The sequence below is a fragment of the Buceros rhinoceros genome, unplaced genomic scaffold (assembly GCF_000710305.1).
Source record: "Buceros rhinoceros silvestris isolate BGI_N320 unplaced genomic scaffold, ASM71030v1 scaffold21234, whole genome shotgun sequence".
Taxonomy (NCBI): Eukaryota; Metazoa; Chordata; class Aves; order Bucerotiformes; family Bucerotidae; genus Buceros; species Buceros rhinoceros.
In genome coordinates this window covers 8,937-26,132 of record NW_010409230.1, presented here as the reverse complement: position 1 = coordinate 26,132, position 17,196 = coordinate 8,937, and the positions used below count along the sequence as shown (strand labels likewise).

General features: G+C 44.7%; 1 protein-coding gene across 1 annotated transcript in view; it reads right to left on the bottom strand.

Annotated features, from left to right (window-relative positions):
* Window positions 1–1,778: 1,778 nt before the first annotated feature.
* PHF11 (PHD finger protein 11) overlaps window positions 1,779–17,196 on the bottom strand; it is a 19,887-nt gene continuing 4,469 nt past the window's right edge. The window contains exons 4-9 of the mRNA XM_010135178.1: window positions 15,706–15,752; window positions 11,105–11,163; window positions 9,471–9,537; window positions 7,730–7,852; window positions 6,423–6,494; window positions 1,779–1,918 (exon numbers count right to left, since the gene is read on the bottom strand). Coding sequence (XP_010133480.1) covers window positions 1,779–1,918; window positions 6,423–6,494; window positions 7,730–7,852; window positions 9,471–9,537; window positions 11,105–11,163; window positions 15,706–15,752 — 508 coding nt within the window. The remainder of the gene's footprint in view (window positions 1,919–6,422; window positions 6,495–7,729; window positions 7,853–9,470; window positions 9,538–11,104; window positions 11,164–15,705; window positions 15,753–17,196) is intronic.

Here is a 17,196-nt window from a genome sequence, read left to right as displayed (position 1 = left end):
GTATCACAGACTTAAGGATTTCACTGTGCTTGACAGATACCCGTGATCTCAATTTCAGAAGACAGCAAATTTATTGGTAGGCACTAACTTAGACCTCAGTTGAATACAACCTATGGATCTGGTTTTTTTTCACTAATAAGCCCATAGGTGAATGTGTGTACAGACATACACACCTACTGGTTTTATTGTGCGTGTGTAAGGTGTTACAGGGTACAGCAGAGAAGTTGAACTTCAGATTTGAGGTTTAGGTTAACTACAGGTCTAATTTTGGGAGTATGACTCTGCTAAGTTTTGCCCAGCCTAGAATTTGATAGAGGCTGATAGAGGCCAGGGAGCTGCTGTAGCAGACAGAACGCTTCCAAATGTGTCATCAGTGTTCTTAACAAGTAGCTTGTTTTGGTTTGCAAACTCTAGGCTAAAGGTTGAGCTTGGTGGGGTGGAACAGAAGCACACAGGATTAGTCCTTCTATTTGCTCTGAAGCTTGTCAGCAATTCAGATTGCTGCTATAGGGGAAAAAAAAGTGCTCATGTGAGCTTTTATGTCTTTCCCGTGACAGCAGATTTGCATCTTTTTGTTTGCTAACAGACACCAGATAATCCATGCTCCATGCTAATTCGCTTTTATTTTAGGTGAGTTTTCCAGGCAGAACAGCAGTGTGTGGTGTGTGAGTCCTTGGCTCAGGCAGTGAAGGGGTTGCATTTCCGGTCCTGGACAGCAGGCAGGCCTGAACTGTGTAAGCAAGTGAAAACACAAGTGGGTGTTGTGTTTTGTTATGTGGGCACAGCTATGAGCTCCACCCCAAGAGGTTCTGCTTTGAGAGCTGTTACTAGCTCAGGTTATGCATTTAGTCATAGTGTGAATACAGCTGCTTTAACAGGAGGGTGATGCAGTCTGTCATGACAAGTCATGTTTGATGTAGTCACTAGTGCTACTGCGAGGCAAGGCGCACTTAAATGATGGCGTGACAGCAGACCCCCTCCTCTGCTGTGCCTGTGCAACAGTGGGGCTAGTGAGCACGAGGAAATACACAGCATTCTGAAAAACATTTTATTTTATTAACTTACCTTTTTGTAGGTAAACAATGCTTTTCTGTATTCAAACAGTTTTTTTTAAAGACAAAACACGTAAGTTGTAGCCTTTCTTAATGGAGAAAGGAAGATACAGTCCACTGATCCACTTTACATTGTATGTGGTGTATGTGTAGAGTACGATGCTCAACCATTCCTGGTTGGCCTGCAAACACTGCTTCACCACTGCCATTACAGCAGAACTAGTTACGTATTAAGCAGTCAGTCAGGAATCTAATTTAAAAAACCAAACTGTTTATAATTCAGAAGGTTTCTTTATGTGCAAGTTCTGCTAATTTTTCTTCTTTGGAAAGTCAGAGCAGCAATGTTGTCCTTAAAACATCACTGCCTAGAAGCTGACAGTGAAGCAGCTACTGCACACAGTCAGAAGAGGGCTCCCACAGTTAAAGTGACTTTAACAGGTGTTCTGTGGCAGCTGACGTTCCCTTGTCTTTGAGATAAGAAGTCTTTCTGAGCTTTAAAAAAAGCTAAATTTGGTGTAAATCTCATTGATCCATGGTAAAATTTAAAAAAAGGGACAACTTAAAATTACTGCAACTGTGAGGTATAAAAATGAGGAAAACACCCAGTTCGTGCTTGTGTCCCTATCTTGGAAGGAGGGGAGTTACTTAGACACCAACCAGACGTGCTCTATGGTTTCTATCAATAGAAAATCCTAAATTTGACATCGTTATAGACGGATGCGGGGGTTATTCAGACACTGTACTAGATGTACTAGCAGTGTTCTCTAGGGTAGGAAGGACAACTTCTTTCAAGTCCTGCAGTAGCTCAATCTTGTTATCCAGTCTTTTTCTGCTTTCTAGAAGTTCCTGGATTTTTTCCTCTGTTCCTATTAGGAAAAAGAAAGGGATAAAAGCTCTTATTCAATTACTAACCATTAGTAATTTAAAATACATGTTATAGATGCATTAACGCTGCACAGTTAACAATGCTTCCTTTAACCTACGATAAAACCTCTGCCTTTCTGACACACAGCCTTTAGCCTGTCACCCCGCCCTTTGGTCTGCTCACGAAGAGACGGACGGTCTGTGGTAGAGAGGAGGCTAGCTAAAGTACCAAAGTGTCTGAAGACACACGAAGCAGTACAGTTACATACTCTGTCATCCATATGCAGTAATCGCAGAGCTAGCTACATTAAATTTAAATCGCCAGAGCAAATGTAAAAATTACAAGTTACCAACCCAACGTTACTTGGCATATGAGACATTTTCCATTTTTAACATTTTCCAAATCCATTGCTATGGGGATTCCTCCAGTAAAGATGCATTTTACATCTTTAAAGAAAGACAACATCTCAGAACTAGACACTTACAGCAAATTTACATGATGATTGATAGATTTTAGCCAGCAACAACAAAATTAAACTTACAAAGAGACAACTGCACTCAACAACTAGATGCTCAAAAACCACATCTCAAGAGCACTTAATGTTCCTGCTTCTGGCAGAACCGTTACTGCCAGCATGCTGATAGGATTAACGATCTCTTTCTTTACCTTATTTGCAAGGCCCTGCCTGACCGCATTACTGCTTCCCTCTACTGCTTCCTTGCTCCTAATGTTAAAGATTATTGAAATCAGGGAGAGGGTGGACACAGGCTTTGCTAAAATGAGAAGTGTTACCATAACCTTATATTGTTAATTCCAAGTTCTAAATGAAGCACGCACTTAGGTTGTTCAGTCACAAAACACACAGATGTGTCAGTGATCTCTGAGCAGCAAAGTCAGTGAACAAGTTTTCCTTACAGTGTGTGAGAATGTAAAATCTTAATTCTGGCAGAGAAGCAAAATCCTGAATACATTTATCTCATTTTCAGGGGCAAGACACGGAAGGACATCTCCACATTTGTAATGGGGAGAGTAGGGAAAGTACCTGCAGATGTTTACCCCTGTTCATGCTGAATTACAGAGCCTGAACCATCTGTTAACTGTGATTTAAAAAAAAAAGGCAGCAAGCTTTTGCCCTTCTGCCTCCCCCCCGCTTCTGCTTTGTGCAGAAAGCCCGTCACTGCTGCTCTGTGTGTGTGTGTGCACATGGAAGACCACGTGCACAGGCTTTTTTAACACAGCATCCCACACAGCTGAGTGTGGATGTTGAGACCAGGCAGCCAGAAGGATGGTGGTGCCTGCTGAGAAGTTGGGGTAGTGGTTCACTAAAGAGAGACTTGATGCCTCACCCTAGCTTTGACTTACTTAAAAAGAGTAGATAATGCCTCTTTGCGGTCAGGTGTCACCTGTATTTGACAGCACATCCCATCACTGTCCCACCACAGCCTGTGCCCACTGCTCCACAGTGTCAGCTCAACAGGTGACAAGACTGCAGTGGAAATGGTCATCTTCACGGCTGGCCACAGGCAGCCGTCACAGCCCTTCCTTTTGCTATCAGGTCTGTGTGGTTAAGAGAACTAGCAGGCTCGTCTTGGAAGAAAAAGGCAGGACATGTAACAAGTGGGAGCCGGAGAAGAAACTCTTCTAGAATATTTAGATGCCAATTAATAAATTAATTACCATAAACAAACAAAACCAAGAGCAAACATGACGACTGTGTTACTGTATTCAGCATACGGGTGACCTACAGCCAAACAGCTCCATATCTCCTTCCAGAAGGCCATGGCAGAAACAGAAATAGCCCAGAGAAAGACATCAGTGACAGGAATGACTGGCCTACGGGAGTGCTCCCGTATGAAGGCAGGTAACAGGCTGGGAACCTTCTACCTTGTGCAGGAGATGACGTAAGTGGCAGGAATACATATTTCTATAAAATAGGGAATGGCCTGAGGAATGCAGACCTGGAATGGCTGCGCTTGCTCCCCAAGACGAGTGCTAAGGGGCTCTCAGTGAAGGTTCTGCACAGCAGTTCTAAAATGGACTATCGCTGCCTACATCTACACAACTGAATTGCAGGATTCTCTGCTACATCATCATCATGGCTTGGCTTCACGAACGAAGATCTGGGAAGGGTTTTTCCCACGCTCACTGCAAGCGATGAGTGCACCCTTCGGGTCTGCACGGTGGATTTTTTAGGTGAGGTGCAGCGTGTGCGGAACTAGCTCCACCCTTTACACCTGAGGTTCATCTGCCAGGCCCTAGCGAGCTTGGACAGTGACAGCGAAGTCCTCGGGTTGTAGGTTTGGTTAGAGTATCCTTCTCTGAGATGGAGCCTTACAGGGCTAAAGGAGCTCCATCTGCCCGGGTTTGGAGTCAGAGTTGTCCTTCTCCTAGGATGGCTGCCCGAAGGCTAGTGAGCCCATCCTGCCCGTGGACACACTTTGTATGACCCTTCAGTTGAGACCTGTCTGGCTTGGGGGACCCCACCGGAGGCACATGCCAGCACCAGCACAGCTCTCAACCTCGCAAGGGCATGCAAGCTCCTTCCCCATGGCAAGGGGGTGCCCGTGAAAGAGTCACTGCTCTACCTCTGGACATCACAGACCTGGGCACGGGGTGGCCAGGGCCTGTCAAGAACAGGAGTCCTGGTGAAATACAGGCCAGGGCCTGCCAAGAACGGGAGTCCTGGAGGAGTCTCTGCTACAGGTCCCCTGGAAACAAACATGACCAAGGAGCTCAAAAGCTCCTGGACTGACTGCTGACTTGCAAAAAGAGAAGATGAAAGCTGTACATCTGACTGAGGTATTGTCCCAGTGGGACACACGACAACAGAACAGAAGGAAAAACTGAAAGAAGTCATTTCCCTGTGTAGGAGAGAACAAGAACCCCAAATCTGGAAATCTGAAACTGCTGTTGAGGCAATAGCAGGTCCCCTACAAAAAGTTCTAAATGCAGCCAAGCTTGCAGTAAAGCTGCATGCTGCAAAAGAACTGTTTATCCCTTTACAGAAAAGGGATTTTCAAAAGTGTTAACAGCTACGGTTCAGAGTGACCTTGCTGTGCTGGCACATAAGGCTTTACAGCAGGTTTTGTATGATGATCCAAGAAGTGAAAAAAAGGTAAAATGGAAAATGGATTGAAGGTAAAGCAAGTGGGATGACCCAGAACGATCCAGGAGAAAGATCAAAGAAGCAGCAGTGTTTATATTAGTCCTACTTTATTTAGTCCTAGACTTTGTATGATGTCATCACAGAGACTTGCTAGCTAAAGCTTGGAAGACTAGGCCAAAGGAAAAAAACCAAAACAAAGGGAAAAAATAAAAAAGCTGGTGATTTCCTTCCCTCCCTACAGTTTCCCTTGTTTTCCTTCTTTTCTCACTGGTTCATTTTAAGAGCTCCTCTTGCATCAGTTTTTGAACCAGCCTTGACATGTTTTCATTATTGACCTTGAAATGAAAAGTAGGCTCATGGTATCAGAAAAGATGATTCTGTGGCACAGGAAAACTGAGCTGCTCATGTAGCGGGGAACTGGAGAGGGGACAACTTTTACACGAGAACCACGCGGTTCTGTGTACGTGTGTGCCAGTATCAAGAATGTCTCCTGTAAGCTAGAGAAGGATGAAATAATTGAAGCAGCTGTGAAAGAAGCAAGTGTGATCCAAGGTTGTGTCACACGAGTTTTGAGCAGAGATGTTTTAACGCCCTCAGATGAGGCACCCTGTTTCCAAAAGAGGAATTTAAATGCAGGGAGACTGAGGAGAGGAGCTTGGCTTTTCCAGTCAAGTGAAGGGGAAACAGCAAACGTTAGCAAACAACACCTTCATGCACCAAGCCTCAGCGTTAGCTAATTAACACCATTTCCCTTTTCACAGGGATTAATTAAAGCAGAAGCTGGAACAAGGATGCTATTAGAGAGGGAAACGGGAGTGAGAACTTGCCAATCTATCTGAAAAAGTTTTAACCGTGTTGCTTGCAATGGCTGTGACCAGAGTCCAAGCCCCAGAGTTTCTTTCCACACCAGTGGTCCCAAGCAACCACTCCTGCCCTCGTTTGCATTTCACTCTGAGCATTCTCAGCTTGTTTTTCAAAGCACATTACAGCTGCCATCAGATCCTAATGCTCTTCGCTGAAATACAACAGCTGGTCTGACCAGCATCCATGTAACGCAGGTGGGCTGCGGAAGGGAGGCTGCGGACGGGGAAGGGAAGTCAGCTGCAGAAACAGGACACCAGTGCACCCTGCAAGAGAGAAGTTCCTCAGGGCAGAGACCCTTCAGTCTTCTAAAGCTGTGGAACTGTGACGTGCTTTCCCCTTCGGGTCAGCCCGCCAGATCTGACATACTGTATTTCTAAAGGTTCCGGTAGCAATGGCTTTTACTCCATTGTTTATATAATGCTGAGAAAAAAGTTCCTTGGAATTTTCATTTTAAATGGTCATTTTATCAAAATGCTCAACCTCGATGCCAAAAACTGTAACAACTGCTGCTGCTGTGACAGCTCTCTTCGCTTACCTGAATGAATATTTGTCAGTATATTTTCAAACAGTCCACAGTCAAAGAGTGACATCACTGTCTCTTCATACTCTGGGAAAAGAGAGAATTTCATTTAACGTTACAGAGTAAAGGTTTACAGAATGCTCCAGCCCTACACTGGAAGTAGCACAAAACAGTAATTGCTTATTTTATGTCATACTGACTGCTTGAGGTTTTAAGATGTCTTCCTTCCCATATAATCTATATTGAGAAAGAAGGAGGAATTTGTCAATTCTTTTTTTTTTTTTTTAGTTTCATCCAGAAAATAGGAAAGGGGACCTACCTGTAATTCCCTTTTTGGGTCTGCACCACGTGAACTGTCCATTTAAAAATGAGCAATAGACTTAAGTCATATTTCATTCCAACATGCCAGGACTACCTGTAACGGCAGGGCTGCCCATACCAATTCCTCTTGACAGATCAGGTGACACATCACTGTCTGATGTTAAAAAACAGCCCAGAATTATGGGCTTCCACTGAAACATAACACAAAACACCTACGGAGTTCATGTGACTGCTAAGAGGTCTGTGTAATGGTGAAGTCGTTGAACCCCTAACGTGTCCTGGATTTTGTTGCTGTTTCTAGCAGCTGCTGTCAGCTTTACACACAAGCTGCTCATGAGGAAGATTCAGCCAGGTGGGACATTTCACTTCCCATGCCTGTGCTTCCGTTACTTTGCATAAATTACCATTCTTTATCGAAGGTATGATAGAAGAAAAGGTTCAAAATTTTGAGTTTTAACTGTGTTGTGGACAAAGAAGCATTAAGAGTAGAATCCTCCAAGTACAAGCTGGTACTTAAACCGATGAAACACTCAAACGCATGCTAACAGTTGAGAATAAAGTTCTAACTAATCATGCAAAGACTTAAAACGTACATGCTCAGGGATTTCTCCCTCAAAAGAAAGTGCTGATACTAGCAGATAGTGCCTCTGTGAAGCCATAAGAACACCACAGACTTAAGATCCAAATAAAACCTTCCCGTTCCCTTCACGACCTCTCACTCCTGTGCCCAGCAGAAGAGGTCAGGCAGAACTCACCTACGCTTATGCCAACGGGTAAAAGGTGCCTTCAAAACTTCAAAGCTAGAAGGCAGCTCTTCCCCTCTGACACAGGTATACCAAAAAATAACCCACTGTCCACCTGCTGTGCAGCTGCAGAAATAAGACAGACCCAGTTATTTGTCATTACAGCAGCATCCCCAGAAAGGTGACCCAGGGCCGAGCGTGTGGCATTCAGATCAGCGTTTCTCCTCTGAGGGCAGAGGCCCATGTGGCTCACCGTACCTGTTTCCGAAGTGTTGTCATCCATCAGCTTTTCCTGTGCCAGGTGAAGCGTGTCCAGCATTTCTTCAAATATGTCATCCAGAAGTCCGGCTTGCTTGCATTTCCTAAGGAAGTCTATTCGGACTGTTAAAACACAGTAACACATAGAAGTGATCTGTAAAGCAGGCTTCACTTGCTCGCTTCAGAAACTACAACTTTGGCTGAAGTCCCTCTTCCAAAAACAAATACTTATGCAAATCTCTGGCTACTCCAGGTGCCCACGCAGCCTTTTCACTGGAACAAAAACATGCTCGGGCAAATGTAAGCATTGCACTGGGTGTAGAACTACCTAAGCCCTAGACTTGGCTGCGTTCATCAAAAGCAAATATATCTCCACAGCTCTAAATGCACCATTCCTAAAGCCCCCTGATAACCCCAGTATAGGAAAGCAAGCGATTTGTTGTGCCTTTTTTCCTCCCAGTCCTCAGGACCACATCATGGACTGACAGGATAAAGGATAGAGAATAGCGCAAGAAGTGAATCAGTATCAGTCTGGCAAGAGAGTCAGAGCTACTGTTACTGCAAGTGAGGCAGGTAATAAACTAATTTCTTACAGCCAGTTTTATATGCCTACTTTGTCAGATCTGGATTGCCAGGGAAATAACTACCTATTTTTTCTTCATCTCTGAGAGCAGGTCAGTGACAGGTTTCAGTAAGATCAATTCCATGGGCTGTTAAAAGGAAAGAGCTGTCAGACAGCTCACTGCAGTCTGCCAGCCTCCATTAAAAAACATGTTACTTCTCACTGGAGACATTTAGGAGAAAATAAACTTAATTTCACTTATACTAGATGCCCTCCTAGTACTCCAGGATTCTTTTTAGGTTTCCTGTCTTTTTATAGCGGCAGTAAAAATTCAGAAAGGACATCAGGCAGCCACCTACTGTTACAGGACCATGCCCCTACGCTGGGCACAGGGGAAGGTGAATAATCACCACTAATGCCTTCCAAACTTCCAAGTGACAGCATAATCCTGACATGCAATTGCAGCAGGACCTTCACAGTCACATGAAAACTGCAGAAGTGCAGGATGGGTCCAGTGGTTGATTTCACTGCTGTGACACCATATTTATGCAGTAAAATACTATATTGTGTTAAGCACCCTGTGTACATACACCTAGGGTTTGAGTAGTAGGACAAGCACGTAGTGGCAGCAGTAACTGTGGCAGCGTTTGCGAGCCCCATTCCTGCCCAGCTGAGGGAGAGCTCCTCTCTCTCTGCTGGGTTACTGCTCAGCCCCGCTCCTCGCAGCACTCTTCTGTCAGCCCATGCCACAGCTCCCCCTGGCAGAACTGCACCCCTCTCCTTCAAGAGGGGCTCAGTGCAAGGTGAGGGAGGATTAATTTCCTTTTAAATTTAACTGCATTGATACGGAGGGGTGGGGCAGGCAGCGGCACCCTTGTTTGCTGGAGACACACCGCTGAACTCAGCAGCCAAGCAGAGCAGGGGCGTTCCTGGGTGAATTCCCCAGCTCACACCACACGGCGAGTCTTGGCCAAAGCAGTGACTGGCTTGCTGCATGATTACTAAAACCTGCGCAGTCACTCTGCCAGTCAGACTTCCGCTCCCTTGGCAGAGTCTGGAGAGCCACTCGTCTCGGGGAATAACAGATACGTTTCCAGCACTGCTGCTATCAACCATCTTCAAGCTCTGAACTTCAACAGATCACAGCATCTCCTAGTTCTTCTATAAAGCAAGTCACACCTTTATGCCTGTTGTTTTTCCTTTTTAGTATTTGTAAACCGTTTTCTTCTGCCGTCTCTTCTGTGCTCTGTAAGAAAATCAAAACAACGTATTTTCACATCAAACTGACATTTACTGCTTTGTTTTCATTACCTTACCTCTGTATTAGCAGAAAGGTAAAATGCAGCCCATATTTCTGCGAATACAGTCAGCTTCTCTGTAGAGCTAACGATAGCCCTCCCCAGACATTCCCTTTTTAAAAAGGGAAGTAAAAACTGCTTCAAAGCAAAAATTCTTTAAGGAAAGCTCAGCACTTGGGACGCCACCCTCCCCGTTATCCCTATCACTGCATTTGCAAATAGCACAGACGTTAGCAAATGCCTATTGCTAACTCCCAGTGCAAATGATGTGTAGTTCCCCAGACCTGATGTAACACTAGAAAGGATTTGAGAGACAAGGGGAAGTATTTTTCATTTCCTTTGGACAGGACACAGTCATTCTCTGCTGTTCCACGTCATACCACGGTACTACAAATCATTCCTAAGCTCTGTCACAAAACTCCACCAGCATGAGAACGCATTGCTCACACAACGGTAAACAATTTGTCCCGCAGTGATAAATCCTGGAGCTCCTCAGCTTCTTATTTCACAGGATCATAGAATACCAGTTTGGAAAGGACCTCAAGGATCATTTGGTCCAACCTGGCAGAGTCTGTCTTGATTTCTGAGATCACAGCACTGGAGAGCAGCAGCAGCAACAGCACATGAACATGGGTAACAGGTCAAATGAATCTCAGCTATAATGCCAGGAATGTAAGTGGATTTACAGTGAGAAATTTTTTGGGACAACCAACCTACCCTTGCAGAATACTACATAAAAGCTGCAAAGATCGCCCACGTCCCCTCAGTGTGACCTCCCCTTAATCTCAAGACCTGGGAAAGGCAGAAGTTTTCCCAAGGAAAGCTGGATGTTGATTTCCCTAGAGAGGAGAAATCCCGACTCCCAAAGAGTCAGTGGGAGCTCCCGTGCATTCTTTAGTGCAGCCAAGAGAATCACCTCAAAACGTAAGATGTATTTACAGGTTTTCTAACAGCAGCCTCTAAAAAAACTGCCCCTGCAGCCAGAGGAATGCTCTGCTTGATAGCTCCTGAACCCTTGGGAAGGCATCTTCACTGGCAGAGCTGAGAACTGCCTGATGTGCAATGAAAATCTGCCACGTTTACCATGAGCACAGGCTTTCAAACCTGGAAGTGTTAGTTTAAAAGCCAAGTGACTCGTCAAAAGCATTTTTTTATGGAAACTGTCAAGTCTTAAGCAAATCTGAGGGCTGGAGTACTTCCAAAGAAAAAGAGCCCCCAAAGGGAAGCTCTTTCTGGTCACCTCAGGATCACAGCCTCCACGTCAGCCTGGTTTGGAGGTTCCTATTGCATTTGCGCCACATTACCTGGGGGCAGCACTGCCTCTGCCTGAAGCAGCTCCAAATGCAAACAGATCTGTTTTGAGAGAATGGCAAGACCAAACCAAAGCAGCTGCAAAGTTACTGCTTCTGTGAGCAAGTCTCTTTCCGAACGTACTGTCAAAATGCTTCATTAAAGAACTCCTTTGCTGCAGCAGATGTGGGTTCCTGTTTTAGAACTACTTAAATCCAGAATTACCATTTGTTTTGTGATGGTGGAAGATTTCAGTGCATGTCTTCTCCTCTTATTAGCTGTACCTAGGAATCAAGAAACAACAAAGTAACAAATACGTCAGCCTCAGACTGATGACTTCACATCACTCAAATACTCTCTTTTCCCAAACAGCTATGAAAGTGAGGCGCTTTGGCTGGCAACACAAGGGTACGTTTCAGCTTCCCCAAATACCTGATATTTCAGTGGAATTCACGTTATTTCCATGTAAGAAAAATTACAAGCCTGAACCACTGGGAAGAACTGCACATTGTTGCAGCATTAGGATATCACTTTACCTTACAAAGCAAACCCCAGTTTTTTACACTGGATTTTTGATCATAGCAGAGTGAACTTAATCTCCCCAGCAGCAGCACCACCTCTTCGTGGTAAAAACATCAGGCAAATCAATGAAAGATGACTGTGTTTTCTCAGTCAATTCCTGTTTATGTTTATATACCCTCAAAACTAAGACTACATAAAGAATTATTTTAGGTGTCCCAAAGACATAAAAATGGCATTAGTTTTTCCACCAATATAATGATCCCCCTAGAAAGCCTCCAGTAGCAATCTGACTTCTAAATTTAATATTATTTACACTACAAAGTGGTTTTAGTGACATGGTGTGGGATCTCTGCAAAATTATCTGCTTTCCCGCTGCCCTTTCTATCAGCATGCACCAGCCTCTCTCCAGCATCGTAACTGGCAACTGCTGAAAACAGCTACAGCATCACAAGCAGAGAAGGACAACTCTGGCAAGGAAGACATGGCAGGAACAGAGGATGCTAGAGAAGAGTTCAACCGCCCACCAAAACCTGAGAGTTTTAAATGCAGCAGGGTTGTACGCCCTTGTTCTGGGTTCAGCTGGAATAAAGTTAACCTTCCTCCTAGTAGCCGGGACAATGCTGTTTTGGATTCAGGGTGAGAATAACATTGATAAATTGTTCGGCTGTTGCTGAACAGCATTTATTCTAAGTCGGGGACTTCTTAGCTTCTTGTACTGCCCTGCCAGTGGAGGTTGGGAGTGCACAAGGAGCTGGGAGGTGACACAGCCAGGACAGCTGACCCAGAGGAGCCAAAGGGGTATTCCACACGACATCATGCCCAGTGACTGGGGGGAGTTCAAGCTGGGGGGGGACACAGCCAGGACAGCTGACCCAGAGGAGCCAAAGGGGTATTCCACACGACATCATGCCCAGTGACTGGGGGGAGTTCAACACTTGTTTTGTTTATTCTAATTATTCTATTATTATTTTCTTCTTCTTATGTCCTATTAAACTGCTTTTATCTCAACCCACGAGTTTTTCCTCTTTTTTCCAATTCTCTCTCCTATCCCACTGGGTGGGGGTAGTGAGCTGTGTGGTGCTTAGCTGCTCTCTGGGTTACACCACTACAGTCTCCTGCCTGTTCAACCCTACATCCTTTGGGCAGTACGGTTTTTCCCGTTAGAAATCATCCCGTTAAGAGGAATGAGGAGTTACTGTTGGTACAGGAAGGCTATTGAAATAAGTCTGGGGTTTGGGGACCGGTGCTATACATTTGCATTTTTCATGGCCTGAAAGGTGACCATAGCCTCTCACTTCACCCAAAATAAAGCTGGATGGCCGAATTTCGAGCAGTCCAGGAGATGCTGATGTAGGCACAAAGCATTTCTGCTGTCCAGCATGACATCTTTGACCCATGGTAGGGTTGCCTCAGTTCTTCCTGATGCTTGCTTTAGGGATGCCTTATACAACAAGAGGAACACAGTCCAAGGAGCAGCCCAGCTCTTCCTGCTTCCCAGTGTTTTCCGTTCTCCTACATTTGTCAGCCTTTTCTCTGGGCACATCCAGCATTTCCAGTTAAGCAGAGGTTGGAGCCTGTTTCCAAGTCCAAACTGCCCTCTCATCCCTGCTGCACAGAGCTGCAAGGAGACCTTTTGGCCCCCAGGGCACCCTATCCCCTTCCAGTCTCACAGCAAAGCCCTGACACTTCAGCACAGTAATGTTGTTGACTGGACCAAGAGCAAGGGGATGTTCCTTGACCCCATTTTCTCCAAGCTACAGGAGAAAACAAGCTTGGAGAAGCAGCCCTTTGGTATCAGCCCCCACAGAGCCAAGCACTGGCTCAGCCTGCCCCAGAGGAACAGCTAGGTTACTTCACCACTGCATCCTGAAAGTCAAGACTCTACCACGGTGAGTTGGGAAAGTCGAAAATATCCACAGGTTTGAATATTAGTTAACTTTGCTAAAAATGCTTTTGCCTGCCCCGCCCTTGAGTTGCTCAAAGCCTCTAGGTAAACAGAGGAAACAAAGTGTTATGTCCCGCCCTTGCTCACCAGCGCCCTTTGTCACTTGAAGAATGCAAGGCTTAGGCAGAGGGTCTTATCACTTGACGCTTCATTGTTTGGGACAAGATAAAGAGGAGAAGACTATTGTCTCTACAGCCACGAGGGAGGATGTGGCCTGAAGGGATCCGAGCCATAAAGATACCAGAGATAATGACTAGCCCTCCCCGAACTGCGCCTGCTTAATAGACTGTTGAATATTACTTTCTCCTCCCAGGGGAGGCATAAGTCCGAGTTAATGAGACATGCGATGCGTGACGTTGTATGACCTGTAACATGTAAGAAGACTGCGCATGTGCAAAGGGGAGGAGACCTAATTTACATCAGGAGCGGGATAACCTAATACATAGGTACCAGGCGGTTGAGCAATCCTTTGAATATGTACGTTTTACTGCTTTAAATAAGAGGCCAAAGCTACGGCGTGGTGTGCAAGCCTCCTTAAGGGTACCCGACCCTCGCTGCACCCAACTCTATAGAGCTGAAATCACAGTAAACATACCTGCTTCACAATCAATTTTGATTGCGGAGTTTTTCCATGCATCATTTTGGCGAAGGGACAGTGTTATATCCCACAGAACATAGAACCTGGGCCCGCAAATTGCGGAGTTCTTCCACACATCAGTGGAGTCACAGCACTTCCATCCCAGCCTGTCTCACTCCCCACCCTGCAAATACACTCAGCACAGGTGTCCCCTGCCTGCCCAGATGAACTAGACATGAGACGGAGAGGACCTTCTACTTCAGCCAACTCACCTGCAGGTACCCAGGCTATTCTGAGTACTGCACTACATTTCAGAGCTGCTCAGAGGAAGAAGACATTGGGCTTAGGTCTTTTAGTCAACCCTCACATCTGCTCTCCACCTCCTGAGGCACAGCTACTCTCCTGACAGAGATGGGAGAAGCTCATTCAGGAGGCAGGGCGGACACTGCCAGCAGAATCCATTCACCCCTGACAAACAGAGGACCTCCAGATTAAGTGCCTTTTGAAGATCTCCTCTAGGGGAAAACTCTCTTAAAGAACAAGCCATACATTGCACACGCACCACTTGAAGACACTTAAGACCTTCAACCTCTTAAGATTTAAACCTTCCTTGTGAAGGAGGACAGGGCTGGAACTAATGCTTTAATCTCATCTCATACCAGAAACAAAGAAATCCTGGCCCTCTCCAGTACTTTCGCAGTAGACCACCTGGCACCCTAGACAGACTGATACCCATTAGACCACAGAAAATAAATTCATTCTATAAAGGAAGGGAACATCTGGCCTCAGAACTATGGATAAGTAAAATGCAAAACTCCGAAGTGAAATAAGAAGCTGCATTTGGCTAGTGAACCACAGCAACATCAGGCGTTAAATGGACTGTAAGAATTCTTCCGGCTAAGAAACTCCCAGACCCTAAGAGGAAAAGTTTAAATGATAATCACCTAACCCACCCCTTGAATGGCATCAGGGTGGGGCCAGGCTTTGTCAAGAAGATTAGCCAAAGTTTTTAGAGAGATCACACCACACTTGGCATTAGTGCTCACAGTTCAATTGAGCTTAACTTTGAAGTGGAGGCCAGTCTAGGATCCACTCTATTTTGAGCAGGACTGTATGTGTTAGGTTAACAAAGTTGGAGCTTTGCTTGGTTAATTCAGTGAGATTCCTGACTACCTCTGAATCAGCAAGGACCAGGACTGGCAAATGAAGCTGCATTTCCGTAGCAAAGAAAGCAATCCTTAAATGGGTTATATAACCCTTTTATTACACTTAAAAAACTCTTTGGGATCCTTCAGAATGAAAGGCTGTATTTAAAAAACCACTGTAGTGAATTCAGAAGGTGGAAATGTGAAGGTTTTAACATAGCTACCATCACAAACCCGAAGGTGACCACTCCTGTAACAGCCCTCTCTTTGCTAACCAAGTGCAAGCTTGTGCACCACTCATTAGCGTGGCTCCTCCATCTCACACAGATTTTACAAGCTGCTTGGGCCTACCGCCTGCACAGAATCAGAGTAATTCCAGGAAAGATCAGGTCCATGGTATTTTAAGTCAGTTTTGAGGGAGATTCAGGGAAGATCAAATATAAACATTTTCTACTTAAAAAAACCTTCTTGATTATTGTAGTACGCATGGATATCAACCAAACCACTCCTGCAAGATCAGGAATCCACTGCTCAATATAAAGGTGGGGTAATATTTATTTTGTTCACATGAGTTATTGATTGTAGGATGCAAACTTTTAAAACAAATGAAATCAATGAAGCCATTGAAGAAACTCACCATAGTGATTGGTCCTATTGTCTGGATCATGTTTTGGGCAGAACACTCTAAAATTTAAGTTCAGTTTTAAGAAAAAGAGAAAAAGTATTAATAAATATGCAGAGTTATGCAGATTGATCTTAACAGATATTTTCCACTCTTCTCATTGAATGTAAAGTGAAAGACACTTAAAAAATTTATCAAGACTTTTGTTCAGCATTACCCACCTGGGAAAGCACCTGCTGTAAAGTCACACACATGCACAAGTTGTATTTGTACCTTTAAAGCCCCAGCAGACGCTGAACACTGAAGCTTTGAATTACCAGTTCCGTTACCCCTCTCTGTTTGAGCTTGCCCACTGTTCCAATCCTGAATCAGACACATTTTGTCTGGTGTGGCAATGGCTGTGGCAGAGGTATCTTACTGAAAAGCCTCATTCAAACGAGATTAATGCTGTCAAGATCAAACGGCAGTGCTAGTATTGCTTGATCGTAGCTACAGCAGTTCTGCCCCCTTGCCCTGTACCACTCTGGCCAGGTCCAGAACCTCTTTGGACATACCTGCTCACCAGCCAGCTTGAACTGGTCAGCCCTGCATGATGTGTTGGCACATCCACATGGCACCGCAGTGCCATGCACAATGCCAGTTATGTGCTCGGAGATCTCTGCGCCCCTCCCTTTCCACTGCCCAGGACTGATGAGGTGGTCCCCAAATCCCGAGGCAGTAGGGCACACTCTTTGAGATCCAGTAGCTTAAAGCTGTTCATTCCCTTCATGCCTCAAAGACTTCAGTAATAAGTAAGACGGGAATATTTTCTCTGGTTCTAAGAGAGCAATGTGAATTCTTTGGAAGAGGCAAAATGCAACAAATGCAACTGGAAATTTTCCTTATCTTCTGGACATAACAACATGTAGAGAATGTGAGCCAGCATCCATAACATGCCTTTCTTACAGAAGGATCCCAAATCACTTTTTAAGCCAAACTGCCTTGTCAAGAGCATGGTTTAACTGATCTCTTTGTTACAAAGCTATGTGCAAGGCAAAATAGGTATTCCAGATATCTGGAAGCAGTTTTTAGAGGGAACTGCATTTACTAGGACATTTTCTAATTATTGTCTTTTTTTTTTTTAACCAAATAGAAGCACTGACCTTAGAAATGCAGTTTGTTTCCTTGACGAGCCTGCTTTTTTGCATGAAATTAATTTTGATGCACAAAACCCCCAGATTTATGCAAGCCTAAAAATGCCATCAGAAAGCTAAGTTCTGGAGGTACCCTATCCACATCCCTGAATTTCTACTATTGCCCTTTGGAGGTGACTTTTTAACTTCCCCTCCCTTTAATTCTGTTCTTTCCCAGTTAAAAAAAAAAAAACAAACAAACCCAAACCTCCCTAAGTTCAAGAACACCTTACAAAGAACAGATCAGGCCTTTTACTACTCAGGCCACTTTATTTGGAAGCCCTTCCCTACTATCATTTCTGCAAGATGGCAGTACAAATTGCGCCTGTTTCCC